This window comes from Pseudophryne corroboree, unplaced genomic scaffold (genome assembly GCF_028390025.1).
Source record: "Pseudophryne corroboree isolate aPseCor3 unplaced genomic scaffold, aPseCor3.hap2 scaffold_2178, whole genome shotgun sequence".
Classification (NCBI taxonomy): domain Eukaryota; kingdom Metazoa; phylum Chordata; class Amphibia; order Anura; family Myobatrachidae; genus Pseudophryne; species Pseudophryne corroboree.
The window spans coordinates 16658-33756 of record NW_026968824.1 but is presented as its reverse complement, the minus strand read 5'-3'; the positions used below and the strand labels follow the sequence as shown (position 1 = coordinate 33756).

The 17099-nt window shown below is 43.1% G+C and overlaps 1 protein-coding gene across 5 annotated transcripts; it reads left to right on the top strand.

Moving 5' to 3' along the window:
- The first annotated feature begins 6382 nt into the window (after nucleotides 1-6382).
- Nucleotides 6383-16738, top strand: LOC135006851 (nuclear receptor subfamily 1 group D member 1-like). Of its 5 annotated transcripts, none has more exons than XM_063952065.1 (8): nucleotides 6383-7082; nucleotides 11637-11924; nucleotides 12452-12540; nucleotides 13445-13589; nucleotides 13693-14111; nucleotides 14797-14982; nucleotides 15071-15281; nucleotides 16145-16738. In XM_063952065.1, exons 1-8 carry the CDS (start codon nucleotides 7052-7054, stop codon nucleotides 16342-16344), a joined length of 1569 nt encoding a protein of 522 aa, XP_063808135.1. In that variant the 5' UTR covers nucleotides 6383-7051; the 3' UTR covers nucleotides 16345-16738. The 5 variants fall into 5 exon arrangements, with proteins under 5 accessions (XP_063808135.1, XP_063808134.1, XP_063808133.1 ...); XM_063952064.1 differs by lacking the exon at nucleotides 6383-7082 and adding an exon at nucleotides 7804-7886; XM_063952063.1 differs by lacking the exon at nucleotides 6383-7082 and adding an exon at nucleotides 8451-8543.
- The last annotated feature ends 361 nt before the right edge of the window (nucleotides 16739-17099 follow it).

Here is a 17099-nt window from a genome sequence, read left to right as displayed (position 1 = left end):
ATTGGTTTGCATTTTAACTGTCTTCTGGTGAATACAATTATATGTATCCTACCTACTTACAAGTAGCTATTGGCGTTACTATTGGGCAGCTTAATGCCTCTGAGTGCCTCCCATCCTGTAAGCCCCCACATCTCAGTTATAGTTTGCACCATCAAGCCAATGCCTAAAGGGTTATATCCAAGAGCAGGGGACGTAGTCAGAACTTTGTGGGCCCCAAAGCAACATTTTGAGGGGGCCCCTATACCAATGCTTCTGGAGAGACACCTCTCCGCAACAGTTAATTTCTTACCCCATAATGGTGCTCTAGCTCGTTTTCTGAACTATAATAGTGCCTTAGTTAATATAATGCCCTATAATAGTGCCCTAGTTTATTTTATGAACCATAGTAGTGCCCTAGTTCACATTATGTCACATTGCAGGCTGCCAGTACACATTTTGCAACACAGTGCCACCAATTCACATTATGGCATACGGTGTCCCCAACAGTGGCAAATTTCCCATTAGGCACATGAGGCACATGCCTAGGAGTAGCACTTGTTTGGGGGCGACATTTAGATAGTTGTGTAGGTATTGTCAGCCCAAAATGTACCAGTAACTGTAAAATATTTCCACTGTACTGTACCATATGCCATCTAGAATGGAGTTTAAATGGGAAGGACATGCACATACTGCTCCTGTAAGCTGTTCTACGTAGTAAATATGTATACATATAGTAATTAAAAAAAAAATCATAGTGGGTTTTTATTATTGTATTAAATTGGCTATCATTAAATGAGAGCTTATAACCAATAAATGAAAATAATAAAATTAGGCAAAGGGGGGAGGGGTATTATTGTTGTGCCTAGGGGGGCCCTCACCATTAAATCCACCCCTGGTCCCCAGTTCATATTATGCCACATCAGGGACGTGCAATCAGGGTAATCAGGGGAGGCAAAGATTCCCCTGTCAAACTCCTGAGATTTTATATAAAAACTATTAGAATGATACAAAGTAAATATTTATAACATAAACATCTTCTTTGTTTATTGTAATCCTGTTTATAGATAATAGGGCCCACAAATTTGTGCTAGGTGCGTTTTTAGCCTTTACAATGTGTGCTATGCGATTTGGACTAAGTGGGTATGCTATTTGAACTAATTTGAACTACATCCAATTTTGAATCACTACAATGTACTATGGGGGTGATTCCGACTTGATCATAGCTGTGCTAAATTTAGCACAGCTACGATCAGGAACACACATGCGGGGGGACGCCCAGCACAGGGCTAGCCCGCCCCGTATGTCAGTCCCTGCCCCGTCGCAGAGGCGCAAAAGCATTGCACAGCGGCGATGCTTTTGCACTTCAGGAGTAGCTCCCGGCCAGCGCAGCTTTTGCGTGCTACTCGTCGCTGCCCGGGATGCAGCGGCTGTGTGTGATGTCATGCAGCCGTTGTGGCCCACCCCCCGCACGGTCCGGCCACGCCTGCGTTGACCAGACCATGCCCACAAAATGGCGGCCAAATGCCGCCGTGCCGCCCCTCCTGCCCAGCGACCGCCTCTGCCTGTCAATCAAGCAGAGGCGATCGCTAGGTAACGACAGCCACCGGCTGTCAGCCATGCACCGGCGCATGCGCAGTTCTGACCTGATCGCTGCGCTGCGAAGAACTGCAGCGAGCGATCAGGTCAGAATGACCCCCTATGTGCGATGTAGTACAAAAATACCTGCCTGCACATACAATTTTGCCTTGAGATATGGACTAGACGGGAGCGTGCACACGGTGCGATTTGAACTAGACGCAATGCTATTTGAACTACATAGATCAAATAGCATGCGAGAATCGCACCGTGTGTGGGCACCATGATACTCGTAAGCTTTGTTTAGATCCCTGGAGCTGCAGGGAGATGAGAGATGAGGCAGCAACAGCCCTGCCTTGGTTTTACAGTCAGACACTGCTTTGCAGAGCTGAGGACGAGGCCACACCACGGGCAGTAAAGCTGCACAGAAAGGGAGCCAATAGAGGCATGTCTCTGAGTGTGGGGTGGGCCTTGTGCACTGATGGACACTTGGATGTGTCATGTGGCCAGGAAGTGCACTGTAGTTGGAGCTCAGTCAGCAGCAGCAAGAGAAGACACAGGGATGCAGGTAGGAGACTAAATGGACACTGTAGCTTAGTGTGGCGAGGGGAGAGTTACAGTGAGTAGGAGGGTAAACAGGCTACCAGCATTCAGACCCATCCCCATGTGTGCATCCCCAGCCATTCACCTTACTGTGCCACACTATATTGCATCCACTTCATATTGTGCCACACTGCAGTGCCTCAGTTCATATTATGTCACATTATAATGCCCTCCTGTTCATTTTATACCACATTACAATGAGCAGGTCCAGGTACCTAGATATATTACAGGCACCAAGGCTAAAGTTTGCTATACCAGACAGTGAAAAATGTATATAGCACATGTAACTGTGACAGGGAAGGTGGGCCCATCTCAGTTCTGGGCCCCAGAGCAGCTGCACTGCCTGCACCAATGGTAGCTATGCCCTTGTGTAAGATAAATCATTGTAGGCAGCAGGTTGCATGTGAGGGATGCTGATGGTCAGATGGACAAGAAAAAAGAAAGATGGTGACCATGGGGGTATGAGAGGGATAATCTGGTGATTTTAATTTGGATTTATTTTGACACAGTTAAAATATACCCTTTGGGTCTGATTAAAAGTGACTGCATCTACAAATTGTAGAAATGAGCATGCATCTGAGGCTATCACAGGTGTATAAACATCTCTGCAGATCTGTGGACTTTTCAGAGTAGCACTGAAGTCAGCTGGATTACCACTAAATGGATGGAACTGGGCGACAATGGGACATTCACATTTGGATGTTTGCTGTGGGAATGTAGATGAATTGCGGGCTATTTAGAAGTGAGCATGCCTTGGCCGGCAATGTAGCCTGGACAATATTTTGAATCAGACATCAGTACATCTGGCCTGCAGCCTTGCTAGCCAACCAGATATTAGGTTACAGTTTATGTATTTTTTTTACAAAAGACAAGTGTGCAAGTAGATGTGAAGTGGGTATTGGTGGAAGGGAGGGGCAGTAGACTGCAGCTTTGCCTCAGGCACTAAGAAATCTAGCACTGCCTCGGCCTACAGATGGGTACACACGGAGAGATCTGTGCTTAAATTCTAAGCAATCGGACTAGATTGCTTAGAGATTAAGCAAGGATCTCTCTGTGTGTAGGGTTCCGGCGACAGCGCGTCGCTATCGCCAGCTCTAGCTTTGGCATGCATGCATGCCAAATCTAATGAGATCACCGCTGTGTTAAATGAGCGCTCCCCCCTCCACCCCCGTCTCTCCCCCTCGCTCAGCACACATCAGCTAGATCGCCCGGCACACATCTCCCCCGCCTGTACGAGGTTTACTTCTGTCCTGTCAACTAACAAGTATAGCTTCAATTTGGAAATACAGACTGGGCTTTATATTGGCTTTAAGGATTCTTTTGTTTCAACAAAGTTTCAGGTTTACAACATAACCTTTTATTGAGGCAGAGTAGCTACTATTATAAATTAGTCCTATTGTGTACCAATTTATAATTGAATTAATCATGTTTCATATTTTTTACACTAGTCACCAGTGTCCTCCTATTGTTACATTTTTAACAATAATAAACAAAGGACAGTACTTAAACAAACTACATTATTCATGAACAGCTGAACTGAAAGGTATGTTATTAATTGAAAACTAATGTATAATTAGTATCTTTAGAAAACTTTAGGAAGTTCTGAATTAATTGGTTATCTTCAACTATTTTGCTGCAGGAATATTTTAATTAAAAGTAATCAACAAAAGCTCTTTGCCATACAGCGTTTCACCCAATAGTTTGAAAATGAGTTTCCATTAACAATGTTTCATTGGCAGGAGCAGGTAGACAATCGCCTGGCAGTCACAGAAATCAGGGGATCTAGCTGGTGGTAAGATCCCCTGAAAATAATATTTTACTAGAAGACAAGTCCTTCTAAAGCACTCTAACCTATACAAATAATAATGCATACTCAGGGGAGAGTGGAGTAAGATGAGACAGTGGATAGGCTTACCCACTCCCTGTATATAAACAACACTTTGTTGCCATGTGACAAGAAATTCAGGAAGCACTTGACTCATCATTCCTCTCTGGCTGTGATGGAGGTAAGCACATGGTAAATTGCATTTTTTATATATTTTTTTTTTACAAGAAACTGTTTTTTTGCCATGTCAAAGGAAATTTTCTACATGTCAGGTATAATGTCTGTTATGTCACAGAATATTTATCCAGGTCTAAAAATATACATAATAGATGTTGCTGATTTGCCAATGTATAAAACCATATAAAGTATTTAGATAAAGATTAGCCTGAATTACTTCTACCTCTTTCACACTGAGCTTTTGACCTGAGTTATTGCCAGGTTACCTCTGGTCACGGCTTGGTGCGAAAGGATCCAAAGGAGGGAAACATTCTTCAAAAGGAAGAGAAGTATTAGAACTCGAGGACATACACCGAGACTGGAGGGGGGGAGGTTCAGGGAAAATGTAAGGAAAAATTACTTCACAGAAAGGGTAGTGGATAAGTGGAATAGCCTCCCATCAGAGGTGGTAGAGGCTAAGACTGTAGAGCAATTTAAACATGCTTGGGATAGGCATATGAATATCTTTAGAAAGAATTAAGGTTCAAAAAGGGTTGAGATTGCCTAAAGGATAAAAAAAAAAGGGGGCAGACTATATGGGCCAAGTGGTTCTTATCTGCCATCAAATTCTATGTTTCTATTATCCCCCCAAAAAATAACCCATGTCCAGTTACCAGGTAATGCAACCCAGGTAGCTTGCAGGATTGGTTCCAGGAAGGACCTGGATTACCGGTCAGTGTGAACCGGGACCTGGGTCTAGTTCACAGCATAGGGAGAGCAGCATTCCCAGCGCTTGGAGATGATGTCATCACTAAGCACCAGCACTGCACCTGTGTGCAGTATAAATAGTGCTGACTGGGAAAAACCCAGGCCAGAGCCACGGTATGAAAGAGGTCTATCCCAGGAATACCTATATTGGAACTGAGTTCCATAACCCTGGTCAGACACGGGACTTTGGTGTGAAAGGAGTATGAGCTAGGCAGTTTATTCCAAAATGGTGGCTGTGGGATAAATGGAGCTAGTTTGAAATTGAGGGAGACAAAGTGAGTGCAAGATTTCACAGAAGAATCCAGAGGAACAATGGCAAAGAGAAACCAAGTTTTGCATTTAAGAAAAATGAGGTGGCATATTTCCCACAAAGGGGGAGCTGTATCAAAGCTCTGACAAAGTGGAAGGAGATAATTGTGGGCGGATGTCTTCACCTGGCCAAATCAGCGCGTCAGAAGCTGCACTTTATGGCAGCCCAATCTTATACAAACTGCTCGCACCCCCATATGGCCGTGAGAAGTTTTGTGTAAATATGGGCGGATGAGGGTTGTGAGATGCGGTGCTGTTGCCTTTGTTTAAACACAGCACAAATGGCAATTTGCACCCTCCTCCCGCAATTGAGTTCCCTCCAAACCAATAATTTCCTGTCATTTTCAAACACAGCCTGTAATGACAGGGTTGTGTCTATGTTACCTTCGTGCTCAGGACCTGGAAGTGACAAAACGAGAGGGCAGGAGAGAACTTCCGCCCTTACAGCACCTAGATGTTTTCTTTGTTCTCCGCTCGTTTGGGGTCAATTTTTTTTCTATGCAGCATTGGACCCTCACGGGCTCGATTCACTCGCCATGCTTCGGGCTCTGTGTCTCGCTCCGCTCCCCACAGGTTACTATTCCAAATAGATTGTGACATGGACCCAGGGGGTTATGGGAAAGGTTCTCTCCACGAAGGTAAAGTAGACGCTACCGTAACGACAGGTGCTGCTTTTTGTACAACTTATCTCTCTCTCATTTATTGTTCTCCAAATTTCCCTCTAAGTGATTTGCTGAAGATGCTACTACAACCTCAAAAAGCTGGATAGATAAATGAACAACAATGTAAAAGTATTCTGCTGTTCCTTTTCTGAATCCTCATCTAATAGAAGATTGATCTGCAAATATGTGGAGAAACCAAGGAGATTGCGTACCGCTGTCTGTAATCAAGTTCATACATAAATGTATTGTAACATTCTACAATCTGCGAGAACATTTTTTGTAATGAACAGTAATCTTTCAATTTTCTTTATGAGAACGGTTTGGAGGGTTTTGCATGCCTGATAGCAGTGGATAAGTGATATAAACAACAAGTGTCATTGTTTATTCTCTGTAACTGTAAACAAAGTTTAGTGAGAAAAAAAAAATAAGAAAGCCCAGTGGACTCCCCTGGCCGCAGACCTAACCGTGCATGCGCATTGCGAGACTGCTGTAGAAAGTGTGTCACTGGGGCACGAGGCTCTCCCAGGAGTCACGTGGTCCTTGCTTCAGTGCCGCGTGCCGGGCCCGGAGGGACAGCCGCTTGTGCGCAGGCGCAGTGCTGCAGTGAGCAGAGTCAAGCTGTCTAAAGCAGACTGGAGGCGTGCGAGGGAGAACATTGCAGAGCAAGGAGGGTGGAGAAACAGGACGTGTGTTGCCGAGCTCTCCTCTCGGGGAACAGTCTGGATAGCTGCAGCGCTGCTCGTGTTTTGACAGGAGATACTGCAGAGTGAACAGCATTCCAGTAAAGGGTGCACTGGCATATAATTTTTTTTTTGTGGATCTTCATAGATTCATTCTGCCAAAATCCCGTTGATTTAGCTCCTGATTGGCAGTGCTAGTGTGCTCCACGGCTGGCTGCAGTCCTATGCTTATTGTCATTTTGGTAACGCAGAGGGCATCAGACTCATCACCTCTGCAGGACGCAGCTCCCATTTTTTTTCTTAAAGGAGCATCTAGAGTAGAACAATATATATTTGGTTCACCAATGCAGCAGCTGCTGGCAAAATATTCTATAAATTCTCCATGTAAAAGGAATTACTACAGTGGATCGCTGCACCCAGGGGGTATATAAAGGACACGAGGACTGCAGTGTAATATTAGACGTCTTGCGGTGAATGATCCCGGAATTTCAACCATGACCACTATGGATTGCAGTAACAACACAGGTGAGCGGGGTTTGAGGGTGTAGACACTGCGATCATCGAGTCCCTGCTAGAAGGGGCAGGTCTTTGCTGTGACATGTTACATGTCTGCTTGCCTCTGCAGTAGCCTGGTTACAATATTGCTATTTTTTTCGTTGTTGTTGTCATCCTGCTATTTCTGTTCCCAAGCGTTAGATACTCATTATTATAACATAATGCAGCAACGGTCACTGAGATTCCTAGCATGTATGGAGGGATCAGAGTAACGGCATTCCTTCGTAGATCACGTGTTGTGGGATCCTGGCTTCTCTAGCACAGAAGTTGTAATCTGCCACTGATATGACCCTATAGGGCGCAGTTAACCATTCTAATCACTAGATTACCACTATGTATCTTCAGTACAGGCTGTCTTATGTATTTTTTGGCTGTATTTTTTGTATCTGCACCCTCTGCCTTTAAAAAAATAAAAATAAAAAAAATGCATTATTGTGATCAACTACATTAAAATATAAATATACTTTCAGCAATGGATGTTTCATATTTAGAAGTCATCCTATGTATAAAATGAAAGCATGAGTGGGAGGGTACCCTGGCCTGCAGAGCTTGCAGTCACATGGAATGAGGAAAGTAGGTCATCCGAGCTGTGTGTGAGCCAGATCCTCCCATCTGCTTCACGTGTTCTCCCGCCCTAGCCATGTGCACAGTGTTTTCATTCCTGCTTCTCTAGTCTGAGTCCTGATTGGATAGCTGCTGTAGCAACGCCCCCGGAGGGAACTTCATGGACACGCCCACAGATGGGCATGGGACTGGAGTCTGGGTTACTGCCTGGTCAGTTTAACCCCATTCATAATCTGGAGGAGATGTACTAAACCTTGGAGAGAGAGAAACTACCAGCCAATCAACTCAATTGTCATGTTACAGTCTGTGTTTGAAAAATGACAGTAGTTGGGTAATTTCTCTCTCCCAAAGCTTAGGACATCTCCCCCCCCAGTGATATGGGACAGTGTAATTTGTCTCCAGTGCCTGTAGAGCAGAGTGCAGTTTTGCAGATACTCTGCTTTGTCCATTTGTAGTAGGTAAATGTGGTTCCTGATCAGATCCATCTGCTCTGCCACTTTGAGAATGGACAGCCAAAACATGGTGGAAGATGCCTTGGGCAACCTGTGCTTTTATATTTTATGATATTGAGTTTTTAACTTGTATGAGACTTGTAGTTCCACAGTTGCAGAGAGCCTGCTGTCGTCTAGATTTTCATTGTGATAAAAACAGGCAGTGTAGTTTTTGTTGGCACTATTCTAATTCATACTTGCCTACCTGACCCTCTCCATGAGGGAGAAAATGCTCTGTTCCTGGACTTTCCTGGTAATGTATGATTGCCATCACCTGTGGTGAAACACCTTTCTTATCAATTACCTAGCTCACCACAGGTAATGGCAATCATACATGTCCAGGAACAGAGCATTTCTCCCACATGGAGAGGGTTAGGTAGGCAAGTGTGTTCTAATTGTTTCAGACCTAACAATTTCTTTGAGCCCATATTAAATAGAATAACAGGCTAATCAGGGAAAACATACTTTGCAGCGATTTGTTGCCCAGCATGAGACCGGATAAGTAATGTAACTAACATACCCTTAATACTTCTATTAAATTACTAATCTTGCAAAGTTAGTGACTCGTGCAGAACGTGTACTGGTAGCAGATAGGTTAAAGCATTGCAGGGTGGTGCCATTCGTAAAAGGAGGAGAAATGTGTCATTAGGACAGCAAGATTGGCCGCAGGCTCATTGGGTAGGTGTGACTCAGGAGTGCATGTGCAATGGGAACATGTGCAGTGACAACACGTGGAGTGTGTGCGTGAGGTAGGAGGGGACGAGTAACCTGAGGTCAGTGAGTTGGTATTCATTACATGTGGTTGGACACAGTTTATATAACCTGGGGAGAATCAGGAGTGGGGGATGAGTAAGGGACAGGTGAAATGAGTAATGAGAGAAAGGGAGTATGTAAGCAATAGAAAGGGTTCTAGATCTGGAAGTTAGTGGATGGGGGATCTGGCAAAGCTAGAAAGAAACAAATGGATGTATTTTTTTCTGGGAGCTGTATATGCAGGAAGGGGACAATGTTTCTGTAAGAACATGAAGCTTATTCTGGAGACAGTAGCTGGAGAGCACTACTGTCAGTGACATGCTAAATTTAATAGTACCAGTGATAGGGGAGAGCGGTGTGAGGTATTAAAAAGGTTACCTCAGTTTAACAATATGCAAATCTAGAATGGCACATACATGTTCTACCACTTCTAAGAGCTAATCAATTCAGTAGGCATTTGTTAATCCCCAGGAATGAGTGCCCAGAGATTTTCAATTGCAGACTTCTACCTGCAGCCTCCTGAGGCTTAAACAGAAATCCATGCTAACTAGTGACTGGTTAGATGCAGTGTTACTGTGCGTGGTAACAGCATAGTGTCTGACACTTCAGATGGTAAATGCAGTTTACCATGATTAATACCCATGGCTTAGTTGCGGTAAACTGCATCTCCCAACTTAAATGATTTTACACAGTGCAGGCAATTGAATAGCTGCGGGTACGCATACCCCGTAACTAAGAAGCTCTCGCTGAATTGAATTCCCCATGTGTGTTGGGTTGTTCATATAACATTGGAAAGGCTCCGCATTACCGTTCAGTTGGTTCTGACTAGAATTTTAGTGAAGAATACCCCAGTTGGGTTTCCATGTCCTTGTCTACATCCTAGCCAGTGTTGTCTGTATCATATGGGTTCATTTTATTAACATTTCTCTGTGCACAAGCATGGATATCCTTAAAAAAAAGGACTGTAAGGGTGACTTGATTGTTGGAGAGAAAGGTACAGAATGACTTCGATGGGGGTGATGCCACTAATTCTAAGGGAATTGGATTTCTTTGTTACGTCTGCACACAGGTTGGCAGTATCACTGTGTAGGTAACGGGTCAGCTAGAAAGAAACAGTTTTTTTAGATTAAATATACAAGTCTAGATAGTAACAGAAACTGGTGTTCAGAGAAGATTCCTTTCATATGTAGGTGTCTAGGCAGGTATGTAGGCCTTTGGCAAAAGTTACTAAAACTTTGAAGCAACAGAAATCCATTAGAGCATTACTTACAATAAATTAAATTGTAATAACCCTAAAATGTGTGCAGCCTTACCTTGGTCTGAATTGAATGCCGCCCTAAGAAAACAAGTATTTGAGTTGCTGTGATGTTAGTGCAAATCTGCACCTACATACAGTGTTCGTAAATGAGCCCAACCGTCTTTGTGTTTTATATGGGAACCGGTCAGACTGCAGTGTCATCATCATTATTATCACTTGGAGTGTGAAAGTTGCAGATTAATTGCTTCCTGTTTGCATCATTGCTTCCTGGAAATACTATGCATTCTAGGATTGTCTGCTGTGACATCAACAGCGGCGTTTCTGCCTATGTCCTCGTGGTTGTCCTATGTGAATATACCTTTTGTGTTGAAGATATGTGGATTGTTTGTCAAATTTATATTATTTTATTCCTTTCTAATTATTTTGCGTCAGGTGACATTTATCCACCCCCATTATATGTATGTGTGTGTGTGTGTGTGTGTTTATAATTATAAACTGCCATTTGAGCAAACCATGAGTTCCTGATATGCGGTAAAAGGGAGTTCCTCTGAATATGCTTTAATCTCTGCATGCGTTACCCAGAATGCTAAGCGGTGCCTGCAGTGCAGAGTCCCAGACATTAACCCTTTATGTGCCATAACACTGGGTATCTTGCAGAAATAAGTTTTAATCCACTTGATATCATATATATCAATAGGGGATTAGGTTTGTATAGTTTATATAAAATAGAGCGTTAATGATGTATATGCTGCATTTAAAGGCAGAATCTGCACATTGTAAGCACTTGAATTATTAGGTGTAAATAGTAAGTTACTTTAATACATTTTGTTTTAAAATGTTTCTATATTGCGTCTTCTGCTGAAAATTCCTATCTGCTGTATAAAGTTTGCCCAAGTAACCTGGATATATATAATAGGCCAGGAAACAATGGGGGTAATTCAGACCTGATCGTAGCAGCAAATTTGTTAGCAGTTGGGCAAAACCATGTGCACTGCAGGGGGAGGGGGAGGGGGGGGGGGGGGGGGGGGGGCAGATAGAACATGTGCAGAGAGAGTTAGATTTGTGTTAAATATGTTATATCTGCCACACCTGCAGTGCACATGGTTTTGCCCAACTGCTAACAAATTTGTTGCTACGATCAGATCTGAATTACCCCCATTGTTTCCTGGCCTGTTATTTCTGATCTCTATAGCAACACACTTGTTACAGGTTTTAAAAAGCGCCAATGTCCTAGCCTGAGGAGGCAGCCATTTTGTGGCTGAACCACCATTCTTGAGAAAGGCATTTATCCGTTCACTAGGAAACAAACAGTGAGGCGCAAAAACTATATTCTCATTGATTGGTTTAGCCTAGTCATTGGCTGTATCTGTTATATATGTGTGTGTGTGTAGGGAATATTTATAATAAAATTTGTTATTTCCATTTCCGTAATCGCATTGTTCTCATCTTTCTCTCTAGGTGGAGTTATAAGTTATGTCGGCTCTAGTGGCTCATCACCCAGTAGGACCAGCCCGGTCTCTCTGTACAGTGAATGCTCAACTGGCAGCCCTCAAGGTGGAGCCCCTCACTATCCATCATATCTGCCGCCTTCCCCTTCCCACTCTTATAGCGCCAGCTCCTCTGGCTCAGGAGGGGAGACTTCTCCACGCTCATCATATTGCCTGGCTTCTTCTCCAGGAGGACTTCATGTGGCGCTAGATGATGGCAGTCGTGTATCCCCGAGCAAAACATCCAGCAATATCACAAGTAAGTATGCAGCAAGGTCTAAATACACCTTCCGCAAGAACAGGGTGGATGTTTGGCATCATTTCATACGGAGACCGACCTCTAGTGTCCTGGTATGAAAGGTGTATATAACTGAATACATACTGAATACCGGCGGACGGGATCCCGTCCGCCAGTATGCCGGCAGCAGGGCAAGCGCTAGAAAGCCCCTTGTTGTAGACACCCACAGAGGGAGATTAGCCTGTGTCGCCGGTATTCCGGCAGTGGTATTTCACCACCTGTCAGGATTCTGGCGTCTGCTTTGTAACCGCCAAGATCCCGAGTGGCGGTATCTGGATTGCCTCCCTATGTAACAGTATGATCCCATTTATCTGTATAGCTGGTCATTGTTTAACAAATGTGCTCTCTGCGCATGTGTAGATTCTAAGAGGACACAGCCATCACAAACATTAAAACCATTACACTAGGCACTGACAACCTGAGTTTAACATGCTTACAAATGATTTCAGGCTGATATTAAACATGCCTTCCGTTTTGCTATTTTTCAGAGCTGAATGGAATGGTTCTGTTATGCAAAGTCTGTGGTGATGTGGCCTCTGGATTTCATTATGGTGTACATGCCTGTGAGGGCTGCAAGGTGAGTTGAGATCAAAATCAGAATATTAGGTTGACCAACTGTGTGTGTGTGTGTGTGTGTGTGTGTTTTTTTTCTATTGTGTGATTGGTTCCTGGGTAATGACACCAGGAGTGTGGATTCTGGGAAACTACCAGTTTGATCTGGTAACCAGGTCATCAGTAGTGTTTGGTATTTAAAGTAACTGTAGGTCTTCCTGTCCCCTGTACACAGTTACTTTCACATTCTCACAGCCAGTATAGCGATAGCATCTCCTCAAGGAGCCAATATACATTACACATGGCTGAACCTGCACCAAACAATTAATGTCCTTATAACTACTCTCCAATCATGGTGAGGCAACAGTTGTGTTTATCCTATATAATTTGACGCTGTTTTATAGATTACCCTATTGTTGCTTTTTCCTGTTTTTTTTTTTTTTATTTTTTTTTATTTTAAACCAATTGCAGAAGCTTCTACAGATGTCTGCTATAATTGGTCTGTTACACACGTGCTTCAATTTTGTGGTTGGTCTTGCATTCTTTTGGTTGTTTCATTCCTGTGTGAGTGGTATGTTTTTTGTATCTTAGCATTAATGACGAATGAGTGTTGTCTTGCATTTTTAGTGGCAGTGGGGTTCAGGCCTCCTTGTCTTGTTTATATTAGAAGATGTAGCTGGTTTCAAGGCGTGCATGACAATACAAGTGGCATGGTTGTCATAAGCGCATTGCCTTGATAGTTATGATGTGTCATATCACATATCTCATGCCTCAGGGTAGCATAATTGTTCATTGAGGACTTCATATCCTTTGTTCCAGTAATTCTGGTTCTATGAGGTGTGAGTGTTTTTGTGTTCCTGGCAGTGGAGTGGTGCGAATATAGCAGCCATCACTTAATTAATCTGACACTTATGCATTTTCTTTTTCAGGGTTTTTTCCGACGCAGCATTCAGCAAAATATTCAGTACAAGAAGTGTCTGAAGAATGAGACGTGCTCCATAGTGCGGATTAATAGAAACCGTTGCCAACAGTGCCGCTTTCGAAAGTGTCTTTCTGTGGGCATGTCTAGAGATGGTGAGTTCAAGTTTGTCAGGGCATAGTCGTTTTATATTGCGCAGTCTGACTTTTTTTTTTAGACTTCTAGCATAGTAACACTTTTTAATTTCTTCATCTTTAGCTGTGAGGTTTGGACGCATCCCAAAGAGGGAAAAACAACGGATGTTGGCAGAAATGCACAGTGCTATGAGTCACATTGCTGGTGGCCATTTTGGGAGAAGGAGTCCTGTTCCACTTCAGCCACAGCAACTTCGACCTTCCACTCCTCCCCACTTGGGTCCAACCTCCTGTCCTTCACCACCTTCGATCCCAGAAGCCTATCCCCATTACCCACAGCAACTGACACCTCCTCGCTCTCCCAGTCCAGACCATGTCGATGATGTTATAGGTCAAGTGACCCAGGCTCATCGACAGATATTTGTCTACGCCCATGAAAAAGTGAGCGGAAAGTTAGCATCATGGGAGCACCATGACGTCTCTCCGTCAAAATGTTGGACGCAAGACAATGGAGAAACCAGAGGCAATCGCAGTGTCTTTCTGGTAAGACATAGCATCGCAAACTTTTCCCAATTTCAAAAATGCATTTCTTTAACAAGTGGATACATTTTCTCAATAGTTAGGCTTATTCATCTGACAGGATCCGTTTTGAAAATGTGCAACATTGCAAAAATTCAGATGTGTTTCCTATAAAACCATTAGAATTACAAAAAATGTTTTTGCAGAAAGCTGCTTATACAGAACCATTTGCGTTCCTATTTGAAACCACCTGTTAAGCCATTTAATAGCCTCTGTCTGGCTACAGCCCTCGCCACCACACAGTGTGGGTCACAAGGGTTGAGGTAAAAGGCACTGTTCTATTTCACAAATTATTCCTTATAAAAATGACTGATTAATATTTTTATTGGGTGGTCATTCAGCACCACATGCTGAACATCATCCCCTCAGGTGCAACATCACCCCTTGAGGTGCAGTAGACATGATTTAAATGCATTTGTTACCTTGCCCCCTTAATGCAATGTGCCCTGCTGCAGCCCTGGTTGCATTCATAACATGGTAACCCCCAGTTTGTGCATTAATACATCCAGACACAGAGTGCAGACCTTATTTATGATTTGTATATATTTAATATGTGTACAGATAGTACATGGAGTAATATGTATATTACTAAAGCTATTTGTCCATACATTGCAGATAGTTAATGCTTTATTAATTTTCCACTTTTCAGGCATGCCCCATGAATGCTCTGCCCCGTGGAGGAAAACTCTGCTCTGTACAGGAGGTGTGGGAAGATTTCTCTCTCAGTTTTACCCCAGCTGTGCGAGAGGTGGTTGAATTTGCCCGTCACATTCCTGGTTTCCAAGACTTAACTCAACAAGACCAAGTCACCTTGCTAAAGGCTGGTACATTTGAGGTGAGTGGTGAACTCTTTCTTTATTTTCCACTGTGGTCTCCTCACTTTTTCCATCTGTCTTACAGCCTCATTCTTTATCTGCTTCCAGGTTCTCATGGTCCGATTTGCCTCCTTATTTGATGTGCGTGAACGCTCTCTCCGCTTCCTCAGTGGAGCTACATATTCTCTGCCAGAGCTCCAAGCTATGGGGATGGGTGAGCTACTGAGCTCAATGTTTGACTTTAGTGAAAAACTGGCGTCTCTCAACCTGAGCCAAGAGGAGCTGGGGATCTTCACTGCGCTGGTGCTCGTATCTGCAGGTGAGATTCTACCTGAAGCAAGAATAATGATATAGTTGGTTTCTACGGCCTTTTTTTTGAGCCAGAAGTTGCCTAAGTGTAGACCAGGGATGGGGAACCTTCGGCCCTCCAGCTGTTGTTGAACTACACTTCCCAGCATGCCCTGCAACAGTTTTAGCATGGCTAAATAGCAAAACTGTAGCAAGGCATGCTAGTATGTGTAGTTCAACAATAGACAATTTCACTATGGTGCCAAGGCATTCTTTTTTTGTTGAGGGGGGGGGGGGGCGCGGTTAAAATGGCGGGTGATGCTGTTTGTTTGTGTACTATGTTATTGTTGAAAAATAACTAAAGGTGCATACACATGGCGTTGTGTGCTTACAATTTTGACTATATAGTCAAAATCGTAAGAAGAGTTACCACATATCGCACCGTATGTATACAGCTTGTGATACCAATGCGTGCTCCTGTGGGTTCGGTATCACAAGAAAAAAAAAACTGTGCAGGCATGGCAATTTTGACTAGAAAGTATACAGTCTGGTTTCTAGTATAATCAAAATTGGTGATTCTGGGCTCCGGGGAATTCAAGGGAAATCGCATAGTCAAAATTGGAATTTAGTCAAAATCTCACCGTGTGTATGCACCTTAAGTTTCCCATGGCCAGAATAAATCCCTGTAACATCCTATGACCTTGATTAAAAATGCAGCAATTTGGTATTATAGTTCCTAGTTCTCCGGAATACAGTAAAACTCCTATGTAAAAGAAAGTTTAAGTGTCCAAAAAGTTAAAGTACAAATCAAATACATAAGGCTATGAGAGAGATTTTTTTATTGTTGTATATGGACTTCCCTTTTGTAATGCTTTCTTCTTTTCTTTGCTGCAGACCGTTCAGGGATGGAGAATGCCTCATTGGTAGAGCAGCTGCAAGAGACTCTCATACGTGCCCTTCGCTCTCTCATCTTTAAAAATAGTCCAAATGACACTTCCCGTTTCACCAAACTACTGCTGCGACTGCCCGACCTGCGAACCCTTAACAGCATGCACTCTGAGAAACTGCTGTCATTCCGTGTCGACACACACTGATAGCATGATGGGATCTCCGTAGAACTGCTAAAGCATGGGCACTAAAATAATAGGGGTTTTCTGGTGTTGAAGTCACACTGTCACTTCCTGTGGAAGGCTAGATCACACAGCTACGACCTCAGGAGAGAGATGGGTGTTGGAAAATGCTTCTAGACTATATCTCCATTACAGTGATGATGGCTTGAGAGGAGAGTTTCCCAAGATATCACTAGCATGAACTGTTCCGTGGAAGGGTGGGGTATAAGACACTTATGAAAGGCAAAACCTGCAGAGCAATGTATATATTTATATACATATACATCTGTAAATAATTTACTGTCATACAGTGTAAACCATTGTGTAAATATATGTGTGTATATCAGAAGTTGTGCTAAATATAAATATTTTATGACTACTCTGTCTTCTGTCACGCTATCTAATCATCAAACCAACCTTTGCCAGCGAGGAGGATGAGCACTAAAAGGGACATTATTATTGAACCACGCATGTATTTTATCCAAGGCTCTGGAGAATGAAGCTTCTCACTTTGCTAGGAACCAGTGTATAGACACATTACAAAACATTGCCACTACATGTGGTAGTAACTAATTCTAACGTGATTTCTGTTGGATCAGTCAAATAGCATACTGGACATATTTACTGCAGTATAAATATTAGTTATTTCATGAATATTATTTTATTAGAAAAACCTTTTTAGCAGTGTAAACTTTTGCTGCTGGTTCCACCATGACAGCTGCTTATTGGAGTAGCTATCC